Here is a 24,620-nt window from a genome sequence, read left to right as displayed (position 1 = left end):
CACCCCAGTGGACAGCCCAACCAAAAGGCTGTCATTATTTTGAAATTTTTTTAGTGGCCTTTTCCTTCCCTCCTATCCTCCTCCCAAACCCCACCCGGGCTACCTTGTCAGTTCTCTCCCTCTTTTTATAATAATTAATTAAAAAGAATACATGATTTTTAAATGAGAGTGACTTTATTTCCTTAGGAAGCAAGCTGTAATCGAAGGGGGAGGGTGGGTGGCTTACAGGGAATGAGTCAATCAAGGGGGGGGTTTCATCAAGGAGAAACAAACACAACAGTCACACCGTACCCTGGCCCGTGATGAAACTGGTTTTCAAAGCTTCTCTGATGCGCACCGCTTCCTGGTGTGCTCTTCTAATCGCCCTGGTGTCTGGCTGCGCGTAATCAGCGGCCAGGTGATTTGCCTCAGCCTCCCACCCCACCATAAAGGTCTCCCCCTTACTCTCACAGAGATTGTGGAGCACACAGCAAGCAGCAATAACAATGGGGACATTGGTTTGGCTGAGGTCTGAGCGAGTCAGTAATGTGCGCCAGCGCGCCTTTAAACGGCCAAATGCACATTCTACCACCATTCTGCACTTGCTCAGCCTGTAGTTGAACAGCTCCTGACTACTGTCCAGGCTGCCTGTGTATGGCTTCATGAGCCATGGCATCAAGGGGTAGGCTGGGTCCCCCAGGATAACTACAGGCATTTCAATTTCAACATCCCCAACTGGTATTTTCTGGTCTGGGAAGTAATTCCCTTGCTGCAGCTGTTTAAACAGAGTAGTGTTCCTGAAGACACGAGTGTCATGAACACTTCCTGGCCATCCCACGTTGATGCTGGTGAAACATGCCTTGTGATCCACCAGTGCTTGCAGCACCATTGAAAAGTACCCCTTGCAGTTTATGTACCCTCGTGCTCCGGTGCCAAGATAGAGATATGGGTTCCATCTATCACCCCACCACAGTTAGGGAATCCCATTGCAGCAAAGCCATCCACTATGACCTGCACATTTCCCAGAGTAACTGCCTTTGGTAGCAGCAGCTTAGCGATTGCTTTGGCTACTTGCATCACAGCAGCCCCCACAGTAGATTTGCCCACTCCAAATTGATTCCCGACTGACCGGTAGCTGTCTGGCGTTGCAAGCTTCCAAAGGACTATCGCCACTCGCTTCTCAACTGTGAGGGTTGCTCTCATCTTGGTATTCTGGCACTTCACGGCAGGTGAAAGCAAGTCACAAAGTTCCATGAAAGTGCCCTTATGCATGCGAAAGTTTTGCAGCCACTGGAATTGTCCCAGATCTGCAACACTATGCGGTCCCACCAGTCTGTGCTTGTTTCCCAGTCCCAAAATCGGCATTCAATGGCTAGAACCTGCCCCATTACCAGCATGACCTCCAACACACCACGGCCAGCGGTTTGAGAGAATTCTGTGTCGATGTCCTCATCACTTTTGTCGTCGCGCTGCCGTAGCCGCCTTCTCCTCGCCTGGTTTTGCAGGTCCTGGTTCAGCATAGACTGCACGAGAATGTGCGAGGTGTTTACAATGTCCATGATTGCTGCCTTGAACTGAGTGGGTTCCATGCTTGCTGTGGTATGGCATCTGCACAGTTCACCCAGGAAAAAAGGCACAAAATAGTTGTCTGCTGCTGCTTTCACAGAGGGCGGGGTGAGATTGTACCCAGAATCACCAGCGACAATGTTTTTTGCCTCGGCAGGCACTGGGGTCTCAACCCAGAATTCCAATGGGCGGGGGAGACTGTGGGAACTATGGGATAGCTAACCACAGTGCAACGCTCCGGAAATCGATGTTAGCCTCGGTACATGGATGCACACCACCAAATTAATGTGCTTAGTGTGGCTGGGTGCACTTGACTTCATACAATGTTTCAAAAAACCGATTTCTGTAAAATCGATATAATCCCATAGTGTAGACATACCCTCTGTTTCCAATGATATTGGTGGAGTATAGGGCCAGCTGGAGCTGGTTTCCACTACTGTGTCCGGGAGAAGTTAATGAGAAGCAAGAGTGAATAAACACGTTAATGGAACCATCCAGTTTTGCACATTGCTTACTGCATAGTCACTACATCTTGTTCCTCTCTCTGCTTTTTCCTCTTTCCATTGCCCACTTTTTGCTTGTCCATGACCCTCATTTATTGAATCATGTCCCATTTATACTGTAAACACTGTGGAACAGGGATTGTTTGCCTAGCATGTTTTAAGGTGCTCATAAATAGTAACATGATTTTCTAAATTTAGCTTCACAAGTTCTCTTCACTCTGGCAAAGGATTTGTCATCTGACAGATATGAAAAGCCCTGGGATTAGTCATGTTTGAACTAACTAGATGCCTACAGTACTTATCTACAGGTTCCATTCATTTCAAAGCTAGTATTTTTTTTTTCTAGTTTAAAAAAATATCTATGCATGAGATCAAGTTTACATAGCTCTTACAAACATCTCTTAAGAATCATCCTCCTGATACCAAAGCGCTGGTGAGTCCTTTCCTCATCAGTTACTTCCAAATGGGAACCCAAGTTTAATTCTGATCCTAGCTTTTTATTTTTATTTTGGTATTTTCATTTTATTCCATTGACTCTAGAAATCCCATGCATCACAGACTAGTTTACATTTCAATTCTAACATTCTCAGATTCATGCCATTTAAACAAGGAGTTATAAATGCACACTACTACATTCACACAGCCCACTTCTTGTGAGACAGTGCATTTCTCAATCTCAATTAAAATTACACCAGGCCACTGAAGGGAAAAATGCTCGAATTTAAGCCTGGAGATTCAAAAGGCATCAGCATTAAAAATAAATGAAAAATTATTTATCCAAAGCCACAAGTCACTGAGAAAAGCCAAAGAAGCAAGACTGAAAACTAAATTTCTTTGGGAGAGGTTACTGATGCTAGCCACCTGAGAAATTAGCATATCACTTTGAGGCTCCCATCTGGAAAAAGAGGTCAGCCTTTAATATACCCACATGTACCACTTGTCGGAGTCACATCATAAGTATCCTCAACATCTCAGAGAAGTTCCCACTGCGCCTGAGTGGCGGTTCTGCAGGGCAGCACCAATATGCACTACTAGACTGGAATTTCATTATTTCAACGAGTCTATGAATCTATGCAATCTATTGGTGATCAGACAGTATCATCTATAAGCACAATACATGGGGTTTCTGGTATCAAGCTGTAGCTCAGTTCTCCAATCCCAAACCTAGAAGAGTTTGGAAAACGCCATAGAGGACACTTATTCAGCTTCTTGAGACATACAGCACTGATGAACCACTCGTAGTCCACACAAGAGACAACAACTAGTTCCTGGAAGAGCTACATCCAGGCCTTCTTGGCTAAAAGAACTGTCACCACACATGCTCTAGGGTAAGGAATGGATCTCTATGGCTCCAAAGAGGCTGGGAATATCTCAATATTAACATCTTGACCTAAGTAAATGTTTTGCTTTAAAACAGAGACACAAGGTGGGTGAGGTAATATCTTATTTGCCCAACTTCTATTGGTGACAGAAATGCGTATAATACCCCTAATATCCTGGGATCGATAAGGCTAGAACAACATTGCTTTAAAACAAGTTTTAAGTGACCGCCAGAAGTCAGCACTCTTGGTCCAACTGCCTTCAAATTATGCTCAATCCTGTGAGCAGAACAAGCTAGTTGATCCAGAAGAAAACGAAGCAGGCTGTGAGTGCTCCTTCCACAGAGTTAGTAAGAAAGCAGGAACAACAATTATGCAACTGTTCGGAAAATATTGCAACCTAACATACAGCTGATACAGGAAAGCAAAAGAAAATAGAGATGCAATCCCTTTAACAGAAGCAAACGCATAAGGGGTGAATAGAACAAAAAGCAAACGACATTTTCCTTCTGACAGATGCAAGAATAGTCTTCAGTAAAGTTATGTTTTGGGGATCCAAGTAACAGAGAAACCATTTTGAGAGAGAGCAAAGCTATCAAAAAACTTTACTTCTTAACTGCAACATCTTTTATTGAACACGTCCTTTGCCTTCGATGAATTTTACTTGTAACAAGTGTAAGCATGTTAACAGTAAGTTTTTTGTGTTGCTCAAAGGGTCAATAAAAAACACTTTTCAGAACAGGCAAAATGGATCTTAAAAGGTTACAAGAGATTAACCTTCATATGCATTAAACACATCTTTGGGCATACACAGCTGCCACTTGCTGTGGATTTGTGCATGTGCAAGCACTCCAAAACTTGAACAAAGGTAGTCCATTACATACCTGAATAGTCACAGAAAAAGCAACTCTGTAGTTGCAAGGAAAATGTGGCATGTGACAATCACCCCTTTCTATCACTCAACCTGCATCAGCTTTTGTGGAATCATGTTGCTTTAACACCAGAATAAATTATTTAAATTTAAAAGCACTTAAGATAAATATTCATTACTAAGATTTTAAACACGAATCATGAGATATAAGCTCCTATAATGCAAGCCACTAAGACACCTATATTCTTACCTAGTCTGAGCTCTCCGAAGTTCCCACACCCTATCTTCTTGCCCACTCTGAAATTGGGTCCCACCATAAGAACACCAGAGGACGTAGCAGAACTCAGTCGAGAACCATGCCCACTCCTCCCTGGAATTCCTTTTGCAGTCCGCTGCCTTTCATCCTTCTCCCTGTTTGAATGGTCCATGATCTTACAACACAATCTCTGCCAGTAAACTGGCAGAATTGGGAGTACACACTCTTCTCCTTAGAACAAAAATGTATATCCAAAAGTTTCACTGAGTCAGGTTACAATACAAGTCATAGAAACAAAGTTCTTTTGGCACCATCTCCAGCCTCCTAATATAGCTCCACAGTGGTTGGTTACCTCCTGGAGAACTCAGTAAAGGCAGATCTTTAGAATCTAAAAAGAAAGAAAGAAATATTAATTGATTTTATTCTCGCAATCTCATGTTTCATATTAAGAAAATACCTACTGCTAACCAAACCTGGACAATTTCCAAGATGGACTATTTAGATTTCATACAAACTAACAGCCTGTCACCTTCGCTGGTTTCTAGTGGGGTCTCGCAGGGATCAGTTATGGGTCAGATTTTGTTTAATATCTTTATCAGTGATTTAAATAATGGCATAGAGAGTACACTTAAAGTCTGCGGACAATACCAAACTCGGAGGAGGTGCAAGTGTTTTGGAGGATAGGATTAAAATTCAGAATGATCTGGACAAACTGGAGAAACAGTCTGAAGTAAATAGGATGAAATTCAATAAGGACAAATGCAAAGTACTCCACTTAGGAAGGAACAATCAGTTGCACACTTACAAAATGGGAAATAAATGCCTAGGAGGCAATACTGGGAAAGGGATCTGGGAGCCATAGTGGACCACAAGCTAAATATTAGTCAGTGTAACACTGTTGCTCAAAAAAAAAAAACAAACAAAAAAAAAAAAACCCACATCATTCTGGGATGTATTAGCTGGAGTATCGTAAACAAGACATGAGAAGTAATTCTTCTGCTCTACTTAGTGCTGATTAGGCCTCAATTGGAATAGTATGTCCAGTTCTGGATGCCACATTTCAGGAAAGATGTGGACAAATTGGAGAAAGAACAGAGAAGAGCAACAAAAATGATTAAAGGTCTAGAAAACATGACCTATGAGGGAAGATTGAAAAAAATTGGTTTGTTTAGGCTGGAGAAGGGAAGACTGGGGGGGAGGGCACATAACAGTTTTCAAGCACATAAAAGGCCGTTACAAGGAGGAGGGAGAAACATTATTCTCAACTGCTGAGGATAGGACAAGCAGCAATGGGCTTAATTTGCAGTGAAGGAGGTTTAGTTTGGACATTAGGAAAACTTCTCAACTGTCAGGGTGGTTAAGCACTGGAAGAAACTACCTAGGAAGGTTGTGGAATCTCCATCATTGGAGATTTAAGAGGAGGGTAGTGGAGGGGGGAGGGATAGATCAGTAGTTTGAGCATTGGCCTGCTAAACCGAGAGTTGTGAGCTCAATCCTTGAGGGGGCCATTTAGGGATCTGAGACAAAAATCTGTCTGGGGAGGGGTCCTGCCTTGAGCAGGGGGTTGGACTAGATGACCTTCTGAGGTCCCTTCCAACCCTGATATTTTATGATAATAGTAGGTATACAATACAACAATAAGTAATTACTATTTCCAATGTCAACAACCTTAAAAGATTAGTTATTCTGAAAAAAATTAGTCAGTCTGCAGGACAGCACTTTTACATTTTTGCTACCATGTGGGCTGAGACCCATTTTTATGCATAAGTTCACATACTTTTAGAGTTTAAGGCCAAAGAGGATCATTAGATCATCTAGTCCAGCAGTTCTCAAGTTTCACTGCACTGCAACCCCTTCTGACAACAAAAATTACTATATGACCCCAGGAGGGGGAACCAAAGCCTGAGCCTGCCCAAGCCCTGTCTCCCTGGGCGGAGGGCCAAAGCCATAGTTTGAGCTCCACCACCCCAGGTGGGTGGGGGGACCAAAGCCAAAGCCCAAGGGCTTTAGCCCCAGGCAGGGGGCCTGTAACTTGAGCCCCGCTGCCCAGGGTTGAAGCCTTCAGACTTCAATGCTGGGCGGTGGGACTTGGGCTTTTGGCCTGGGCCCCAGCAAGTCTAACACCAGCTCTGGCGACCCCATTAAAATGGGGTCCTGCCCCACAGTTTGATCTCATGTATATCACAGGTCATTAAATAAACAAACAGTATGACATAGTATAACAATAGTGTATGCAAGACAGGAGGCAATTGATCCCACTCTGCTCTGCATCAGACCCCAGTTGGGGGACTGTGCACCACAATTTAGGAAGGATGTAAGCAAAATGGAAGAGTACAGAGGAGAGCAACAAAAAATGATAAAAGGTTCAGAAAACCTGACCTATGAGGAAAGGTTGAAAAAACCAGTCATGTTTAATCTTGAGAAAAGACGACTATGCAGGACCTGATAACAGTCTTCCAATATGTTGAGGGCTGAGACAGGATGAGAAGTAATGGGCTTAATCTGCAGCAAGGGCTATTTAGGTTAAATATTGGGAAAAACTTTCTAACTCTAAGGGTAGTTAAGCTCTGGAATAGGCTTCCAAGGGAGGTTGTGGAGTCCCCATCATCAGAAGCATTTAAAAACAAGTTGGAGAAACACCTTGGATGTTTGGGGATGGTCTAGGCTTACTTGGTCCTACCACACCACAAGGGCCTGGACTTGACTTCAAGGTCCCTTCCAGCCCTATGTTTCTATGATTAAATTTGACCCAACTACCCTGTATTGATCCCAATGGCTTTAACTAAGGCTAAAGCATTTTAGTCCTCAGGAGACTGAAGAAGAGGTTACTTACCTTGTAAGTAACTGTGGTTCAAGGTGTGTCCCCCTATGGGTGCTCCACTGTAGGTGTATCCACGTCGCTGTGCCTCAGACCGATAAGAGGTGCAGGGACATGGATACACCTACAACGGAGCACCCATAGGGACACTAGTCAAAGAAGAACAGGAGAGACTTGAGGCATTAGCAACGTGCAGGTTAGCAAGATTCTTCTGGAAAGAAAAGCAGGACACTACTACATCAAGATAGGTACTGAAGGTATAACAAGACAGGACTTTTGCACGCAGAAATGTTCACCGTTTAAGCTCAGTCTTTAAACTGGGAGTGTCTGGAAATCTTGGGATACAAATTTCTTTCCGCAGAAAAAGTCAGTGTTTTTCTTAGGCCGTGGTTACACGCAAAACTTCAAAGTGTTGCCGCGGGAGTGCTCCCACGGCAGCGCTTTGAAGTGCAAGTGTGGTCGCGGTGTCAGCACTGGGAAAGAGCTCTCCCAGCGCTGCAGGTACTCCATCTCCATGAAGGGATTAGTCTACAGTGCTGGGAGCCACGCTCCCAGCACTGGGGCACTGTTTACACTGGCGCTTTACAGCACTGTAACTTGCTGCACTTGGGGGGGTGTTTTTTCACACCCCTGAGCGAGAAAGTTGCAGCGCTGTAAAGCGCCAGTGTAGCCATAGCCTTAGAGACAAGGTAGGTGAGGTATCCATCATCTTTTATTGGATCAACTTCTGTTAGTGAGAAAGACAAGCTTTCAAGCTACACAGAGCTCTTCTTACATGTGGGAAACAGTATCATGGCTAAATACAAAGTGGAGCAGATTGTTTAGCAAAGTAGTTAACACAATTTCAAGTGACCATTTAAGGTGAAGTGGCTCATTAACACCCCTGCAAAGGGAAAGCAGCTGAAGCAGTTGGTGTGAGTTACAAATCTAAATTCCCAGGCTCATCTTTTGAAAGTGTTGTGCAGGTTTCCTGTGAGGATGAAGATACAGGTCAGATATGGACTGACTGCTTTGTGATATGGTGTTTTTGTCTTATTTTCCTGTGTGAAAATGGCATAGTGACTGTCTGGTTTCACCCACATAGTTGCTATTGGAGCATTTAGTTCACTGGATGAGGTACACCATATGTTCTGATAGGCATTTGTAAGCATGGCTGGCCTTAGGGGTGGGCAGGCTGGGCTGCCATCCAAGATACCTTATTCAGGGGTTACTGTGATGATATCTCCCACTCACTTGACCTGCCAACTGCCAGTGGAGTTTAGAGGAAGCCTGGGCAGCGGCTGGAGAGGGCAGACAGATTGTGTTGGTTGTGTGTGTGTGTGCCCGTGTGTGAGAGAGATAGGAAATAGATACAGTGCTCCTGTCAGCTAATTTCTAAATTTTCATCTGTAAAAAACCTTAGAGTTTTCAAGTTAAAGTTGCACCCCCTCACCAAAATCTAAAATGGCTCCCTTAGTGAGCCAGGAGTGGCCAGAGGCTGCTCAGACTGTCCGCTCTCATCCAGGTAGGCATTGAGAAATTTGGGACATAGTGTTATTGATTTTCATAAAGGAGATTCAGAACTGGGAATCAGAAGCACACTGGCACTTGCACTTGTGCTGTCTAACCAACCCTGCAAAGGCTTGACAAACATGTTTATAATAAGGGAGAAGATCAAGTTGAGGGCTTTGGAGTTGCCACCCATTATGTTATTCTGGGTAGTCTGAAAGGAAGGACCCGAGCCATTTCAGTTTATTCCAGTAACTTAGGAAGAATATTTGGTGATCAAGTGCCACAGAAAGGTTCAATAGGAAAGTACAGTACAGAAACTTTTCTTATGGACAGAAGATGATCATCCATCAGAGCAACAAGTGTTGTCTTTATACCATGATCCCTCTCTGAAGCCTGACTGAAGGATTCAGGATACTGACAGAAGCCCTGAGACTAGCAAGATTCTTGCCTAGCTTGCTTCATAAGAAAGATTAGATACTGCAAAGTAGTTTGATGATTTCTGTTGTACGGACTAAAACATTCAGTATTCAGTATGGGTGGTGATGAGTGTCAGAGAGGTCCCAGTTTTTCTCTATTCTTATTCATGGGGGCAGATGTCAGTCATAGGTGGTGGGCCTGACTGCCATCAAATATATACATCCATGATGACTACCGGCAAGAGTTGCTTAAATTCCTGAAAGAAACGGGTTTCTGGCCCTGCTCTCGGCTTGTCATTTGTGGTGGATGCAGGTCAATCATCCTGGTTGCAGGCATCTCTTTAATCAAATACAAATTCCTTCAGTGAGAAATGCTGTGTTCTGAGAGGAGATAGCCAGACTTTACAAAGCAATGTATGGTCCTGTGGGAGGCATGACTTTGCTATCTTTAAGGCACAGAAAAAGTAGATTGTTTGCTTCCTTATAGAAGAGGAATAGGTTTGTAGAAACTGCAGACTTTTCTGCCACTGTCTTGAGAGTTTCACACCATTTTTAGTATGACCCTAAATGGCTCTAACAAAAAAATGGATTGAAACAGCAAAAACATTTTAGAACATGTTTTGGATTTCTGCCATTTAATCATTTCTGATCTACCTAAATAACGTGCCCTCTGTGTATGCAACCCACTGGATGCCCAAGCGTATCAAACAGCAAATTATGAACAAGTTTTCTCAGCACTACATATGTTTTGATTAATTCGTTCAAAAGGAAGTTTCTGCCTTTGGAATCTGTTTAAACCCACTGCTCTCAAAAAAAAGTATGCGAGATGGCTGTGTGCACTTTATCACCTGTCATTAAGCCAAATGCTGCAAGTACTTTATTGAATTATTAAAGTCACACTACTCCCACTAGTTGCAAGATTATGGTGGAGTAAAAACCTACTCATCAGCTCAGCACTGGCAAGTGAAATGCTTTTCCTAGCTAAGGTTTTTTTCCTCGATCTAAGTCATCAGTTTCTGCAGAAAACTAAGATGTAATTTTTTTGGACGTAAGTTTTCTACATCTTATGGTGGAGGAACACACCTTCCAGATGTGACCAGCTGTACTGCTGACTTCCCAAGTATGCAGACCACAAACCACTACAGTGCCTCCTCTGCTGAATGGGGAACAATTTGAGCAGAGGCACATACTGAACCTATTATTACGTAAGAAAGACTCCAAAAGTAAAGGCTGGGAAAATAGAATCTGAGGACCCCCATTGACAACAGCAGCCAGGAGAATATTAATGGTGGCACAGATGAGAAGAAATGAGGATGCTCTTGAAGGCATTTTGGGGAACTAGGGGAGGGTGTGGGACAGGGGTGGCTAACCTGAGCCTGAGAAGGAGTCAGAATTTACCAATGTACATTGCCAAAGAGCCACAGTCATACGTCAGCAGCCCCTCACCAGCTCCCAGTGTCTCCTGCCCACTGGCAGCCCCACCCATCAGCACCTCCCCCTTCCTCTCTGCACCTACTGATCAGCTGTTTCATGACGCGCAGGAGGCTCTGTGGGACAGGAAGGCAGAAGAACGAGGGCATGGCAGGCTTAGGGGAGGGGGTGGGAAGGGGGGGAGCGGGGGCAGGGACTGTGGCAGAGCCAGGGGTTGGGCAGTGAGCATCCCCCAGCACACTGGAAAGTTGGCACCTGTAGCTCCAGCCCTGGAGTTTGTGCCTATACGCAAGATAACATGCGGCTCCTTGAAGAGTCGCGTGTGGCTACGGAGCCACAGATTGGCCACCCCAGTGTAGGAGAAGGAGAGGAAAAAGACAAGTTTTACTTCTAGCAGCCAGAGGAAGTGGTAAAGTGTTTCACAAATAAAATCAGACACCTACTCTATTAACAAAAGCTAATGTGAAAGATGAAGCCACTGAGTAAGATCCAGGGACAGCAGTCTTGTAGGAATTCCAGCACCTCAAACTAAGGGTTGTGCATGGGGCAGTCAGAGGTTTTCTAAGTTAAAAAGAATTAATATTTTAAAGCAAGGGTTCTCAAATTGTGGGTTGGAACTCCCCCACATAATAACCTCGCGAGAGGGTCCAGAGAAGAGCAACAAGAATGATTAAAGGGCTTGAGAACATGACCTATGAAGGAAGTCTGAAAGAATTGGGTTTGTTTAGTTTGGAAAAGAGAAGACAGAGGGGACATGATAGCAGTTTTCAGGTATCTAAAAGGGTATCATCAGGAGGAGTTGAGAAACTTGTCACCTTAGCCTCTAATTGATAGACTATAGAAGCATGGGCTATAAACTGCAGAAAGGGAGTAGATTTAGAATTGGACTTAGAAAGGATTCCTAACATGTCAGGTGTTAACAACTGGAATAAATTGCAGGGAGGTTGTGGAATCTCATTCTGGTAGATATTAAGGGTAGAGATAATGTCTATAAAGTCTAAGACATAAATTTGGTCTGCCTATGGAGGGCGGGGACTGGACCTTGATGAGCATCGAGGTCCCTTCAGTCCAGGTTTGAATATGACCCCTGAGGTGGTCACAACTACCAGTTGACGAAGCCCTGCCCTAGATAACTTGTAAACTATAAGGATACGAGAATGACGCAAATTACACCTCCACCCCCAAATACAGCCCACCACCACTTCCTAAGCCTGGTCTACACCTAAAATTTTTGTCAACCGCTAAAGCATCAGGTCTCTGAAAAAGTTTCACTTCACCCTGTGAGACACAGTTAGGCTCTGATCTAATCCGCACTGTGACGCAGTAGGTCACAGAAAGAATTCTATTATCTACATCTAGCGTATTACTCTTGAGGGGTGGATTTAACATGGCACAGAACAACCCTTCCGTCATCTGTAGTGTCTATAACTACAGAGACAACGACAGCTTGTGCATGAGTCTTTATAGTGTAAATCATAACACTGCCACTCTCCCAAGCTCGCCTCCTAGTAGGTGCAGAAGATGGAAGAGTGCCATCAGTGGATGACAAGGCATGCATATCACACTGCTTAGTTAGCATGCCTACTGGACTAATAGCAAATCCCTTTCAATTCTGACTAGGCAGGAGAACCACTATACGAACTCAGAGGCAGCAAGAAGAGAAGTGATTTGGCTGGTAGAGTGTAAGAATCGCACGCTTTTCTACTACGACAGCGTTCACTGCTGCACACATCTTTGAAAAATACTAGTAATTTCCGAGCAGGGTACAAAAATAAATTTCCTATGCTCACAGAAAAATTGTCAATTCAGTCATCTCAGGTTCCATTAAAGAATTTCTAATATCCTATAATTGTTACCACGGAAGAGGTCGTTTTAGAACTATGAAAGCAAAGTTTAACTGAAAATGATCTTAATTAATAAAACACTGCTAAATAATCTCACAAAGGCTTTCTGAAAATAGAATGATTATGTCAACATCTCACTATATCATTCTAGAAGAGTGGCTGAATAGCTGCTCAATTCACAAAACTAATGACCCACCATTTAACTTATTGAACTTATTCCTATTTTAAGTTTCCTTCAACCTCTATGAGTCATCTAAATATCACCTTTCAAAAGTTTTTTCACATCCTGCCGAGAGCTCATCTCCAATTGCGATAGACTCTTCCTGAGTTTGTATGCATACTTCCACCTTTTTCATGTTTCTCTGCATGATATAAATACCTCCTGTCTGTGTGTTCCATTCTATGCATCCGAAGAAGTGAGCTGTAGCTCACGAAAGCTCATGCTGAAATAAATTTGTTAGTCTCTAAGGTGCCACAAGTACTCCTGTTCTTTTTTCATAGAATTTGAGTACATCTTGAGTGATTAAACCAGGCTCCCAGAAACACAAAGTGTGGACAGAAATTGGAAAGCTCAGATGATGTTCTCAACCCCTGTAAATAATTTCAGGAATATGGCATCAGTGCACAAATTATATTGCCTAAATTGAGATCAGATAATGGAGTTAATCTTCCTTATGAAAGCTGAAGTTGCCTTTGGCATGAAAACCTTAGTTTGTGTTGCAGCCTCCAACTCTGAGAACTGCACAAGATCCTAACTTGAGCATTTTATTCTAATATAAAAACCTGACCAGAACAAGGACTGTATGGACTCATCTCTTGCTGTTTGGGAAGAGTTTGACTTTCAATACGTACATCATCCTGTCCCCTCCCATCCCACCCCCAAGAAGAGGGACCCTCTGAATTATCACTACTTGGCTGTGGTCTGACTTTGATTAGTACAGTAAATACAATATAGGATCTTCAGATTTTGTTGCTCACTTCTTGAAAAGAACAAAGGAAAGGAAAGCATTCCACCATTAAACAGGTGTTCAATTTCTTGGGTATTGCTGTGTCAATTGCTGAGAAGCTCCATGAATCTTTCTTCAGGACTCTTTCCCTGTGGCACCTGAAAGGTGTCTCAGCCTGAAATGTCCCAGAACCACACATATTCCTCCAATCTATTCAGCATTACATACCTTTCCATCCTTGGATAAGATGTCTGCTATTTTTAATGACTATTTTTCAGGAGGCACACTGGTGCCTCAAAGGCTAAGATCATGATCAGTGGCAGAATTCTGCAAAGTCCCTCAGTCATACACAGGAGAGGATCTATTCCCTGATAGCTGGTGGGTTAAGATTTTAATCTAGGGGGAAAAAAATGTACAGGCAACAGTAGGTGCCTCACTTAAATAACACTCATAGTAAAGGTTTCACTTGTTAGAGAAATCACTGAGAATGGTGAGCAATCTCTGGTTATATACAAGATAGAACAATTTAAAGTTTATCTCCATCTGTCAGCTTGAAAGAAAGCATCTGGACTAATATGTAATAGAGCAGCTCTGATACATTCTGATCTTAAAATGTAACACTCTAAAGATTCTCAAAAACATTATTTGTACTGAATTAGTGCCCAAATCAGGACTGAGCTAGGTACTGTGTAATACATAAGATGGCATGGTCCCTACCCTAAAAAAGAGTTTAAAATCCAATTTAAGAAACTACTGTAAAGCTATAGTTATGGAATGGAGAGTTGGAAGAGGACGACGAGGATGACTGACAATACATGGTTACATAGGCTCGTTTGTTTGTAGACCTGGACATGGAGACATCAAATTAATATCAGAAAGTCTCCACTGTCCCTCAACCTACCTATTATCAGTTGCCAGTTTACTGCACGCAACATAGGTGGATCTTAACAAGGGATCTGAAGAAAGGATAGTGATTTTTTGGACAAATTGGAGAAAGCAGCTGTGTGTGAAGGGTAGCGGGGAAGATAAACATTTGCAGGAGAAGTGGACAAATTGCATGGCAAAGGCTGGCATGGGTGGTGGAGCAAAAATGGTGAGGAAACTTGGTCAGGTACAAAGGAGTTAAATAGGAAAGAACCTCAAGGAGAGGACAATAAGTTTGAATACGATGTGATTGACACAGGGGAGCCACGATTAGAATGATGGGGAAGACATCAAGATGGATTAACATGATTTAGAAGGCTTGAAGAAAGATGACAGATCTGAGAGAACACCACAATTCAGAGAAATTGATTGTTGACAAAAATAGCCATTTATCAATCCCAACCTCATTCTATGAAGCATTCTCAGCCGTGTTACCTGAAGATACCTACTCAATATGTCCAAAAGTAGATGTATTTAGTAATAAAAGTATTTGGCTAGTTGCTGCCAAAAGACTGCATCTTAGAATATAAAACTTTGCTGGCTGTAATAATACAATACAATTGAAATGTATTTATGACATCTTAGCTTCAGGAAGAGTGGGGTGATTCCAGGTTAGAGCACTTGTGTCAGAAGAGACTAATGATTTGATATAGGCTACACTGCCGCTAGTTCAAGGGAAAGATTACAAGGATTCAAATGAGATCATTCCTCTAACAGAAGTCTCCTTTCCCAGTAGTTGGGTAGCACCTATGAAGCTCAAATGAGGAAATACTTCAAGCTTGCGAGTAAAACTGTTGTGTTAAATCAATGATACACCCCTTACGAAAGCCAGTACAATATAATTGAACAGATGGGCAGTTAACTGGATCACAAAATTTGTATTTCAGTTACAACAATTCCATTGTCATGTCACTTTCTGGAAAACTTATTATCTCACCCTTATTGTAAATCTTGATGATTCCTCGGGCTAGTTGCAAAGAAAAGCACTGTTCAATTTTAAAAGGAGGAATGGGACAGGGAAGGGAAAAGACTAGATTGTAGTGAGAGCAGTCACATGGAGATACAACCAATAGTCAGAACACTAGGGTTTTTGTTTTATTTCTTGCCATGCTACAAATCCTTTAGAAATGATTTTCCTTCTTTTCTTTTTTCACTCACCACCCACTCAAAGGTAACTAGTGAAAAAATTACTCAAGTTTAAGCAAGTCAGCATCTAGAGGATGCTTGACTTTTATCATGACTCAGTGCAATTCACTAAACACAATCAGGTAACATTCAGGTAACATTCTTCACTTCAGCAACAGCGTGAGAAACTTTCAGGCAAAACCCAATCACAACATGGAAACAATCATCTAATAAAGGGACATAGGTTAAAGATAAAGCTCTTAAAGCCCAGCTAACAATGAAACTAACACCTCCAATACCCAATATATTATTCCCAAAAATACAGGACTCTGAAAAACTAAAACCATTCCCGTCACAAATGACAGCACCTCCATCCTAACGGCAATGTCAGACTCTGCTGCCACACCTATCCTGGACTAGACAATAAGTATGAAAGGCAACCAAGCAGTACTAGGTACTCTGTACAGTCAGCAAAGATTTACTGCTGTAGTGACAGACATGCATCTACAGCATGATAAACAACATAGAGTAAACCCTTGCAATGCACACCTGCACTGACACTTCCAAGACAGCTTGATGTCCAGTAAATACTGTCCACTGCTTCTCAATTTTTGGGGTGAAATCTGTGGGAACCTGAAAGATAACTGTCCTGAGAAGAACAGAGGATATCCAGCAGTCCTCTGTGATCCACTGAAGAAAGTGAAATAATTATCTACTCTCTCCACTCTTCCTGCCCAGGGAAGAGGTTTGCTCCCCGAGCATTTAAAAACTCGCTAGACCATCTGATGGACTCAGTCAGTTTCAGCCTGCTACTTTGTGGAATCTCCAGAATCTCATCTTGTACCAAGACTTGGGGGGGTATCTGTGAAGACCCGAGCAATGCCAGAAGGAACTGATGAAAACTTACCTTGTCCTGGAAAGGCGTTCTTAACCTGAAAGCCCTAAAGATCTTGATCCAAAACTTCCCCGAAAGCTTGACTCCTTTTTAAAAGGAAAGTTATGAGCATCTGATTAGTCTGAAACTTCTGGCACCATCACTTTAACCAGAGACTCCCTCCTCCATGTCAGATTTAGAAAGGAGGTCCCAGTGACCACATTCATAGATATAACACACATGTAATCAGAAACCCAGAGCCCGGAGCCAAAATGTTAATGGTCAGAGAATAAGGTTGTGACTGAACTAGCCAAAATGGTCTGACCAACTCATGAATTCTTCTGAATATCCTGATATTTCAGTAGGAAACTTCAAGATGAAGTATGGATCTATAAACAGGAGACTCCCTACACTTCATAGCATCTCAAGCATTTAGAAAAAAAAAGAGATGAGTGCATTGCTTTAGGTCAGCACAAGCATCTACCTTGTCTCAATATTCTCCAAAGATGTCTAAGTGAAAAGGAAATGACAGGAATTTTCTAAACATGAACTTTTTATGGGCTTTTGGTCTTGGAGTGGTTCCCAGACAAAATTCATTACTGCATAAAAATCCTTGGAAATGGTGCACGCCCTCCAAATCTTGCAGCAATAAGGAAAACCCAGTTGTGGGTTTTGAAGGACTAAAACCTACCAGAACCCTAGGTTGGAATTGGGGGTGACCTCCAGTAAGCTTTTCAGCACGTGTGCAGGTTCTTTTATTGTTTTAATGCTTTTTCTGTAATGCTTTTACCTTGTGAATAAATGTGCTTGTTTGAAAGAGCTGTGTGATAATTTTACTGTGAGCAATTCACTGCTTATATCCCTTGGAGAGACAGCAAAGCACAGACTCTGGCTTTTTAGGCACTTGATTTGCTGGAGATATCACAGTATAAGGCAAGGAGCTGTACGGCCTTAAAATACCCAGGCAGGGAGGAGTCAGATGCAAATCTCAGCCCAAGAGAGGTGTCAGTTGGGAGCCGGAAGCCTTAAGTGGATGCCTTTAGTGGATCAGAGAGGGAACAGAAGTACAGTCACCTTGAAATTTGACACACACATCTCAGAGTGATCAGCAAAAGCACCAGAAAACTGCACTAGAGCTGTTGCTCCTGGATTCTGGGCTTCCTCCTCTGTTTTCTCTATGTCTTCCAGATAATGCCTACACATATGTGAGGAATGTTAGAAAGAAGAACTAAAAAGGAAGCTAATGGAGTCTTCCAACTCTTAATGGGTATGACAAGTCAAGACAGAAGCCAAGCAATTATAATAGTGAATACCAGTGTGGTCAGCCTGGGGTAATGGAGGTGCAGAATCATTTACAGACAAAAAATCCAGATTTTTACATCCAACTTCATCTAAGCTGCTACACTTTGTCTAGCAATCCCTTCCAAGACACTCCTCTCAGCAGTGTCAAAAACAGAGCTGGTTGAAATCACCATTCCCCAATTCTCCAGAGAATTTTTTTTGGTGGGGGGGAGGGAGGCAAAAATAGAACACCCAACAAGAGCCAAAATAGTTTTTGGCAAAAACTGAAATATTTTTATTTGGAAATGCTACCACAATGCCTCATGGAGGGGTGGGGATGGGGGAAAAATGGAACATGAGGTACTCAAATGAAATCTCCCATGATGCACCATGATCTCCTTTTTGGATGAGGAGACAATGCATCCTGGGATATATAGTTCAGCCCAGAGGTTCTCAAACTGTAGTACGTGGACCACCAGTGACCTGCAAGCTCCATTCAGGTGGTCCATGGATAGTTCCCTCTAAGGTGCGTGCCTGGGCTGCACACAAGAAAATGAAGGGCCACCCACCTAATTTGTGGAGCCACGCCTGCGCTGCTCCACTAAGTAGGTGCCTGGACCCTGGAGAAGATGCATATGTAAGGTGAGGTGGTGGCGTTGGTGGGAATAGAGGGTAAGCAAGAGGGGACAGTGGAGTGAGAACAGGGGCTGGAGGGAATTTTGGATGTGCAGGGCTATGGCTGTCAGAGAAAGAGGCGACTTTCTGCAGCTCCAGAGCTGCGCCTGCTGGGGAGAGATGGCCCTCCTTCCCAGACTCAGCTCTGTGGCTGCCGCAACAGAGGAGAGAGGGAGAGACCCCCCCCTCCTTCCAAGCCCCAACTCAGGGGCTGTCGTGGCTGGGGAGAGAGGACACATCCATAGCAGCAGAAAGATATGACTACTAATATTAAAATATGAGTTGTGCGCTTTTATCTGTAGAACAAAGAAATTAATTAAAGGTATTTTTATCCAAAGCACTTTACAACTGTTAGCTAACGGTACAAACAACATTTGGAAAGATCATTAAGTGGTCTGCTGAGACCCTCAGCAACTTTCAAGTGGTCCACAAAAAAAAAAAAGTTTGAGAACCACTGGTATAGCCAAAAGGACTGGTTTGGACTATTTCATTTCCATTCCTGCTACTTTCAAAGATGCATTAAAAGAACTTTACTAGATCAGTCACTGCAGTGTTGGAATTCTGTTCTCAGTCTAGCAACAAACCATATAGGGCAAATACAATTTTTTCCCTGAGTTTTATTTCCTTCAACTTCCCTGGTTTCACCAGCAGAACAAGCTAGCTGGGGAGTGAACAGGTGGGGAGAAAGGTTTCATTGAGTAAATTTCAACTCTCCTGGCTCTCCATCTAGACTCAGGTAGCAGCAGCTCTGACTGCTGCTATTAGCAGGTTGAAATGTTACACTGTGAAAAGGGCGGGGTGAAGGGGAAAGATCATAGGGCAGGTTTGCAGACCAAACTGGACGAAGAAGTATCTCAGACAGGTTTTTAAGAAAAAGCAGAAAGCCTAACAGAAATGGAAGATGGGAGGGATCAGCAATGAAAGCTGGCTCTTAGAGGTCAGAAAGTGGAGGGAGAAAGTGTGAACTGCCAAAAGCCAGAGGTGGATCTAGCACAAGAAAATAAAGCCAAGACTAAAAGGTTCTTTAGCTGTATAAATAAAAAGAAAAAGAAAAAAGAAGTGGGACCGCTAAGCACTGAGGATGGGTGGAGATTAAAGATAATCTAGGTATGGCCCAATACCTAAACAAATATTTTGCCTCAGTTTTTTAATAAGGATATTAAGAAAATTGGAGAGAGTTAGCAGGGTGGCTAAGGGAAATGAGGATTTGGAAGTACCAATTACCCAGAGCTGGAAGTCAGTCAAACTCAAACAGCTTAATGGGACCAAATCAGGGGGCCTTGATAATTTCCATCCAAGAATATTAAAGAAACTAGGACATGAAATTGTAAGCCCAAAAGCAAGGATTTTTTAATGAATACGTAAACTCGGGAGTCATATTCTGTGACTGGAGAATTGCTAATACAGTACTTATTTTTAACCAAGAAAAAAGTGACCCAAGAAGCTACAGCTCGTTAGTTTGACCTCAATTGTATGCATGGTCTTAGAACAAAGTCTGAAAGAGAGAATAATTAAAGGTAACCGTTAATTGGTATAAAATACAATATGGTTTTACGAAAGATAGATCATGCCAGATGAACGTGATCCTTCTTTGAGAAAACAACTAATTTTTTAGTCAAAGGAAATGCAGAAGAACTAATCTACCTGCATTTCAGTAAAGCATTTGATACAGTTCCACATGGGAAATTATTAATAAAATTGGAGACGATGGAGATTAATATAAGAACTGAAAGCTAAACTGGTTATAGGGGAGACTATAACAGTCATACTGACAGGTGAGCTGTCAGGTCCCTAGTGGAGTTCCTCAGTCATCAGCCTTGGGACCAATCTTATTTAATATTTTCAATAATGGCCTTGGTGCAAAAAGTGGGAGTGTGCTAATAAAGTTTTCAGATGGCACAAAGTGGTTGGGAGGTATGGCCAATACAGAGGAGAACCAGAATATCACACAAAAGGATCTGGATGACCTTGAAAACTGAAGAAATAGAAATGGGATGAAACTTAACAGTGCAAAGCCATGCACTTAGGGACTAACAAGAGAGTTTTTGCTACAAGCTGGAGAGAGATCAGCTGGAAGCAACAAATGAGAAAGACCTGGGTATATAGGTTGATCACAGGATGACAGTCACGAAAAAGACTAATACAATCATAGGATTCATCTTGTGCGGTATTTCTAGTAGATATAGGAAAGTGTAGTTACTGTTATACAAGGCACTAGTGAGACCCTATCTGGAATAGTGGGTGCAATTCTAGCCTGCCATGTTTAAGATTTAAATAAAACTGGAATTGGTACAGAGAAGGGCTACTAGGACGATCAGAGGAATGGAGAACCTGCCTTATAAAAGGAGACTTAAGGAGCTTGGCTTGTTTAGCCTAACCAAAGGAAAGTTGTGGGGAGAAATGATTGCTCTCTATACATACATCAGAGGGATAAATACTAGTGCGGGAGAGAGTTGTTTAAATTAAGGGCCAACGTTGGCACAAGAGAAGATGGATATAAACTTGCCAACAAGTTTAGGATTGAAATTAGATGAAGGTTTCTAACCATCAGATAAGTTAGGTTTTGTAGCAGCCTCCCAGGAAGAGCAGTGGGGAAGTCAAAATCCTAATTGATTTAAAGACTGAGCTTGATAAATTTATGAAGGGGGTGGTATGCTGAGACTGCATACAATAGCACGTGGCCCATCTGTGACTGCTAGCAGAAAATATCTCCAACAGCCAGAGATTTGGACACTAGATGGGGAGGGCTCCGAGTAATTACAGTGAATTCTTTTCAAAGTTCTCTTGTTAGTGGGTTTCAGTGACATACTCAGACTTTGACTGCCATATTTAGGGTTGGGAAGGAATCTTCCCCCAGGTCAGATTGGCAGACACTCCGGGTTTGCTTGGTTTTTTTGCTTCTCTGCAACATGGGGCATGGGTCACTTGCTGGTTTGAACTAGAATAAGTTGTGGCATCTTTGTAGCCTGAAGTGTTTAAATCATGATTTGAGGACTTCAGTAACTCAGCCAGAAGTTATGGATCTATTACAGGAGTGGATAGGTGAGGTTCTGTGGCTTGTGATGTGCACTAGTTGACCAAGATGATCTCTTTTAGCCTTGATGTCTGAGTCAATTATTCAATGGTAAAGAAATCTCATCTCCTAAAATCCCATCCTATCATTCTTAAAGCCTTTTGGTTATAATTCACCAAATTACTGAGAATGTGTTAGTAGGAGACATTCTTTTCAATATTAGTTCAGTTAATTTTCTTTAGTTTTTAATTTTGTTAAGTGAATTGCTATAAACGTTATGCTGATTTACATTGCTGATGTGGAATGGATCAGAGTTCACACTGCACTCCCCATCAGTACCCAGCCCAGGGAAGCTAATGATTCAAGCAGCAGATCAAATTCAGTGATGAATCCTGGTCACGTGCCACTTGAAGCACATTGTGCATATGCTAAAGAAGATTGCTGATGTGATACCTGGGCAATGGTGTTCACACTATAATGCAGTGTGGAAAAGGCTCAGGGCAGAATTTAGGCAGAACTGTTCTGCCAATGAACCCTTACCAGCAAACAGTCCAGTTACGTTAGAATGAGGTTCTTTAAATAATTTGTATAACTTTCTTATAGACTATTTCTTAAATTTAGATGCTAGACTTCTTCCTCCTTTTGTCGTCATTATGAACAGAGCAGAAATCATGCTCTCCCTTGATATTTGTCTTTAAAAAGAAGAAATAGTCTAAGGCCTGGTCTACATTAGCATGTTATTTCAGATTTAGCTGAGTTATTTAAAAAAAAAAAAAAAAGATTCCATCCACATGACCAAATGTTTTTTTCCCCAATTTAAAGGGCTCTTTAATTCGATTTCTGTACTCCACCTTGGTAAGTGAAGTAGCGCTTAAATCGGAGATCACAATCCCAGGTTAAAGGTATTGTGGACGCAATTCAACATTACTGGCCTCTGGGAGCTATCACAGGATGCTCCCTTGTTACCGCTCTGGTCAACACACTCAACTCCAATGCACTAGCCAGGTGGCAAGGAAAAGCCCTGGGAACTTTTGAATTTCACTTCCTGTTTGGTCACCAGCAGCACAGGCAGGGGTGAATGTAATTTACAGGACTTACCAGTACTGCCGGAGTCCTGAGGGGGGCGTGGCCTCATCCGGAAGAGGTGGGGCCTCTCAAGATTGAAAGGCCCTGGGGAACCAGCTGTGGCTAGGAGACCCAGAGCCTTTAAGTCAACAAGGAGCTCCTAATTGCAGAAGTGGTTGGGAGCCCCCTGGAGCCTCCCAGGGGCAAATTAAAGGGCTCGGGCTACCAGGGGGAACCTCGAGCTTTGCAGGGCTGGGGCAGGGATTTAAAGGGCCCAGAGCTCCTGCCACTGAGGAAAGCCTGGAGCCCTTTAAATCCTGGCCCCAGCCCGGTCGCCAGAGCTGTGACCGGGATTCAAAGAGCTCTGGGCTGCCCGCAGCAGCCCGGAGCTCTGAGCCCTTTCAATCTCAGCCACAGCCCAGAGCCCTTTCAATCCCCGCCACGGAAGTCGATGTGATCCAGCACGGCAGACTCGCTCTTGCCGGTATGCCAGACCGTACCGCACTGGCTTACTTTCACCTCTGAGCACAGGTGACCATTAGCACAGTCCATCATCCCAGGTGACCATGCAGAGTCCACCATCACAGGAGATCAGGCAGTCCCAGATTCACAGACGAGCCCCAGCATGGTCCAAACGGGAGGTACTGGATCCCATCGCGTGCTAGGGAGATGAGTCTGTTATGGCAGAACTACGTTCCAAAAAAAGGAACGCAACTACCTACGATAAGTCTCCAGGGCCATGATGGAAAGAAGCTACTCCAGGGATACAGAGCAGTGTTGTACAAAATTCAAGTTGCTCAGGCAAGCGTACCAAAAAGCCAGGGAGGCAAACGGGCACTCTGGGTCACAGCTCCATACATTCCGCTTTTACCGTGTGCTCCATGCAATTATGGGGGAGGGTGTGATGCCACCACTACTCCACCACTGTCCATGGACACCTGCAAGGGGGGAGTTGCATGAAGCGAGGAGGAAGAGGAGGAAGAGGACAGTGCACAGGCAGCAAGTGGGGAATCCCCCCCCGTGCCAGGAACTAATCTTAACACTGGATCTAATAGGAGCCCACCTTGGGAGTGAGGGGAGGCTGTTCCATGACCCTGGAGAAGGTACTTCTGGTGAGTAAGAGCCTGATCGGAGTCATGCAGTGCGGGGGAGGGCGCTTTGTGCAGTGATCATCCCAGAGAGCCTGCAAGCTCTCCTTTTATATGGCAAACCCACCAGGCATTGCTTGCTGTGGGAAAGGGGGCCCAGCAGTTTGAAAGCATTGAAATGAATGTAGAAGCAGCAGAACTCCGTGTGCCCCTAGCGGTTGCCTGCAAGATGAATTCTGTTGCCCAGCCATGTGTGATGGCTTACTCATACCAAAGTGCCCACTTTGTTCTCTGCAATGTATTTTTTAAAATATTTATTATCTTCCCTTTTTCTACTCCCGTGGGTGCAAATGTTTCAACTCAGCCCCTATCTACTCCGCCCCAGAGGCTGGTCCAGATTAGAAGGCAGAAAAAACGAACTCAGGAGGACATGTTTGCCGAGCTCATGCAGTCCTCCCGCACTGATAGGGCCCTGCTGAATGCATGGAGGCAAACAACTGCAGAGTTCCATAAAGCATTATAGGAACATGAAGAGAGGAGGGAGGTGCGCAATGAGAGCAGGCAGGACTCTATGGTCAAGCTCATGGGGAAGCAAACTGACATGCTCTGCTGCACAGTGGATCTAATGCAGGAAAGGCAGCAAGACCACAGACTTCCGCTGCAGCCCCTGTATAATCAAACTCCCTCCTTGCCAAGTTCCATAGCCTCCTCACCCAGATGCCAAAGAACATGAGGGAGGAGGCTATGGGGACCCACACACTCAACCCGAGGATCGTCCAAGCACCAGAAAACTGGCATATGAGAACTTTTGATTTGGTTTCTGGACTTGTCCTTCCCTAACCTACTCCCCCTCCATCCCCCAGTCTACCTTCTAATTTCTCTCAATGCATTCTGCAGCAAATAATAAAGAACAGTTTTTAAACAATTTTGACTTTATTTCCTTTCATATTATATATATAGCGACTGGATAGCGTCGTGGTTAAGAGCGCCGCCCTTTGATACGGGAGACCGCCCTTTGATACGAGAGACCGGGGTTCAAATCCTGGTTGGTACCCAACTTTCCAGTAGGGGTCCTTGGGCAAAAGACCCCCTAACGCTTCACCTGCCTACCTCAAATATGAGAGAGACATGAAC

At 43.4% G+C, this 24,620-nt stretch overlaps 1 protein-coding gene across 6 annotated transcripts in view; it reads right to left on the bottom strand.

The window, feature by feature from the left end:
* Positions 1-24,620, bottom strand: part of CSNK1G1 (casein kinase 1 gamma 1) — a 299,618-nt gene that overhangs the window by 198,255 nt on the left and 76,743 nt on the right. For all 6 annotated transcript variants that reach the window (XR_012656528.1, XM_075069449.1, XM_075069450.1 and 3 more), the window contains exon 2: positions 4,489-4,882. Coding sequence is in view for 5 of the 6 variants with exons in the window: in XM_075069449.1 (XP_074925550.1) it covers positions 4,489-4,666 (178 nt within the window). In the remaining variant the exon portion in view is untranslated. The remainder of the gene's footprint in view (positions 1-4,488; positions 4,883-24,620) is intronic.

Source organism: Chelonoidis abingdonii, chromosome 9 (genome assembly GCF_003597395.2).
Source record: "Chelonoidis abingdonii isolate Lonesome George chromosome 9, CheloAbing_2.0, whole genome shotgun sequence".
Classification (NCBI taxonomy): Eukaryota; Metazoa; Chordata; order Testudines; family Testudinidae; genus Chelonoidis; species Chelonoidis abingdonii.
The sequence above is the reverse complement of the archived record's forward strand: the minus strand, read 5'-3'. Positions and strand labels throughout refer to the sequence as shown.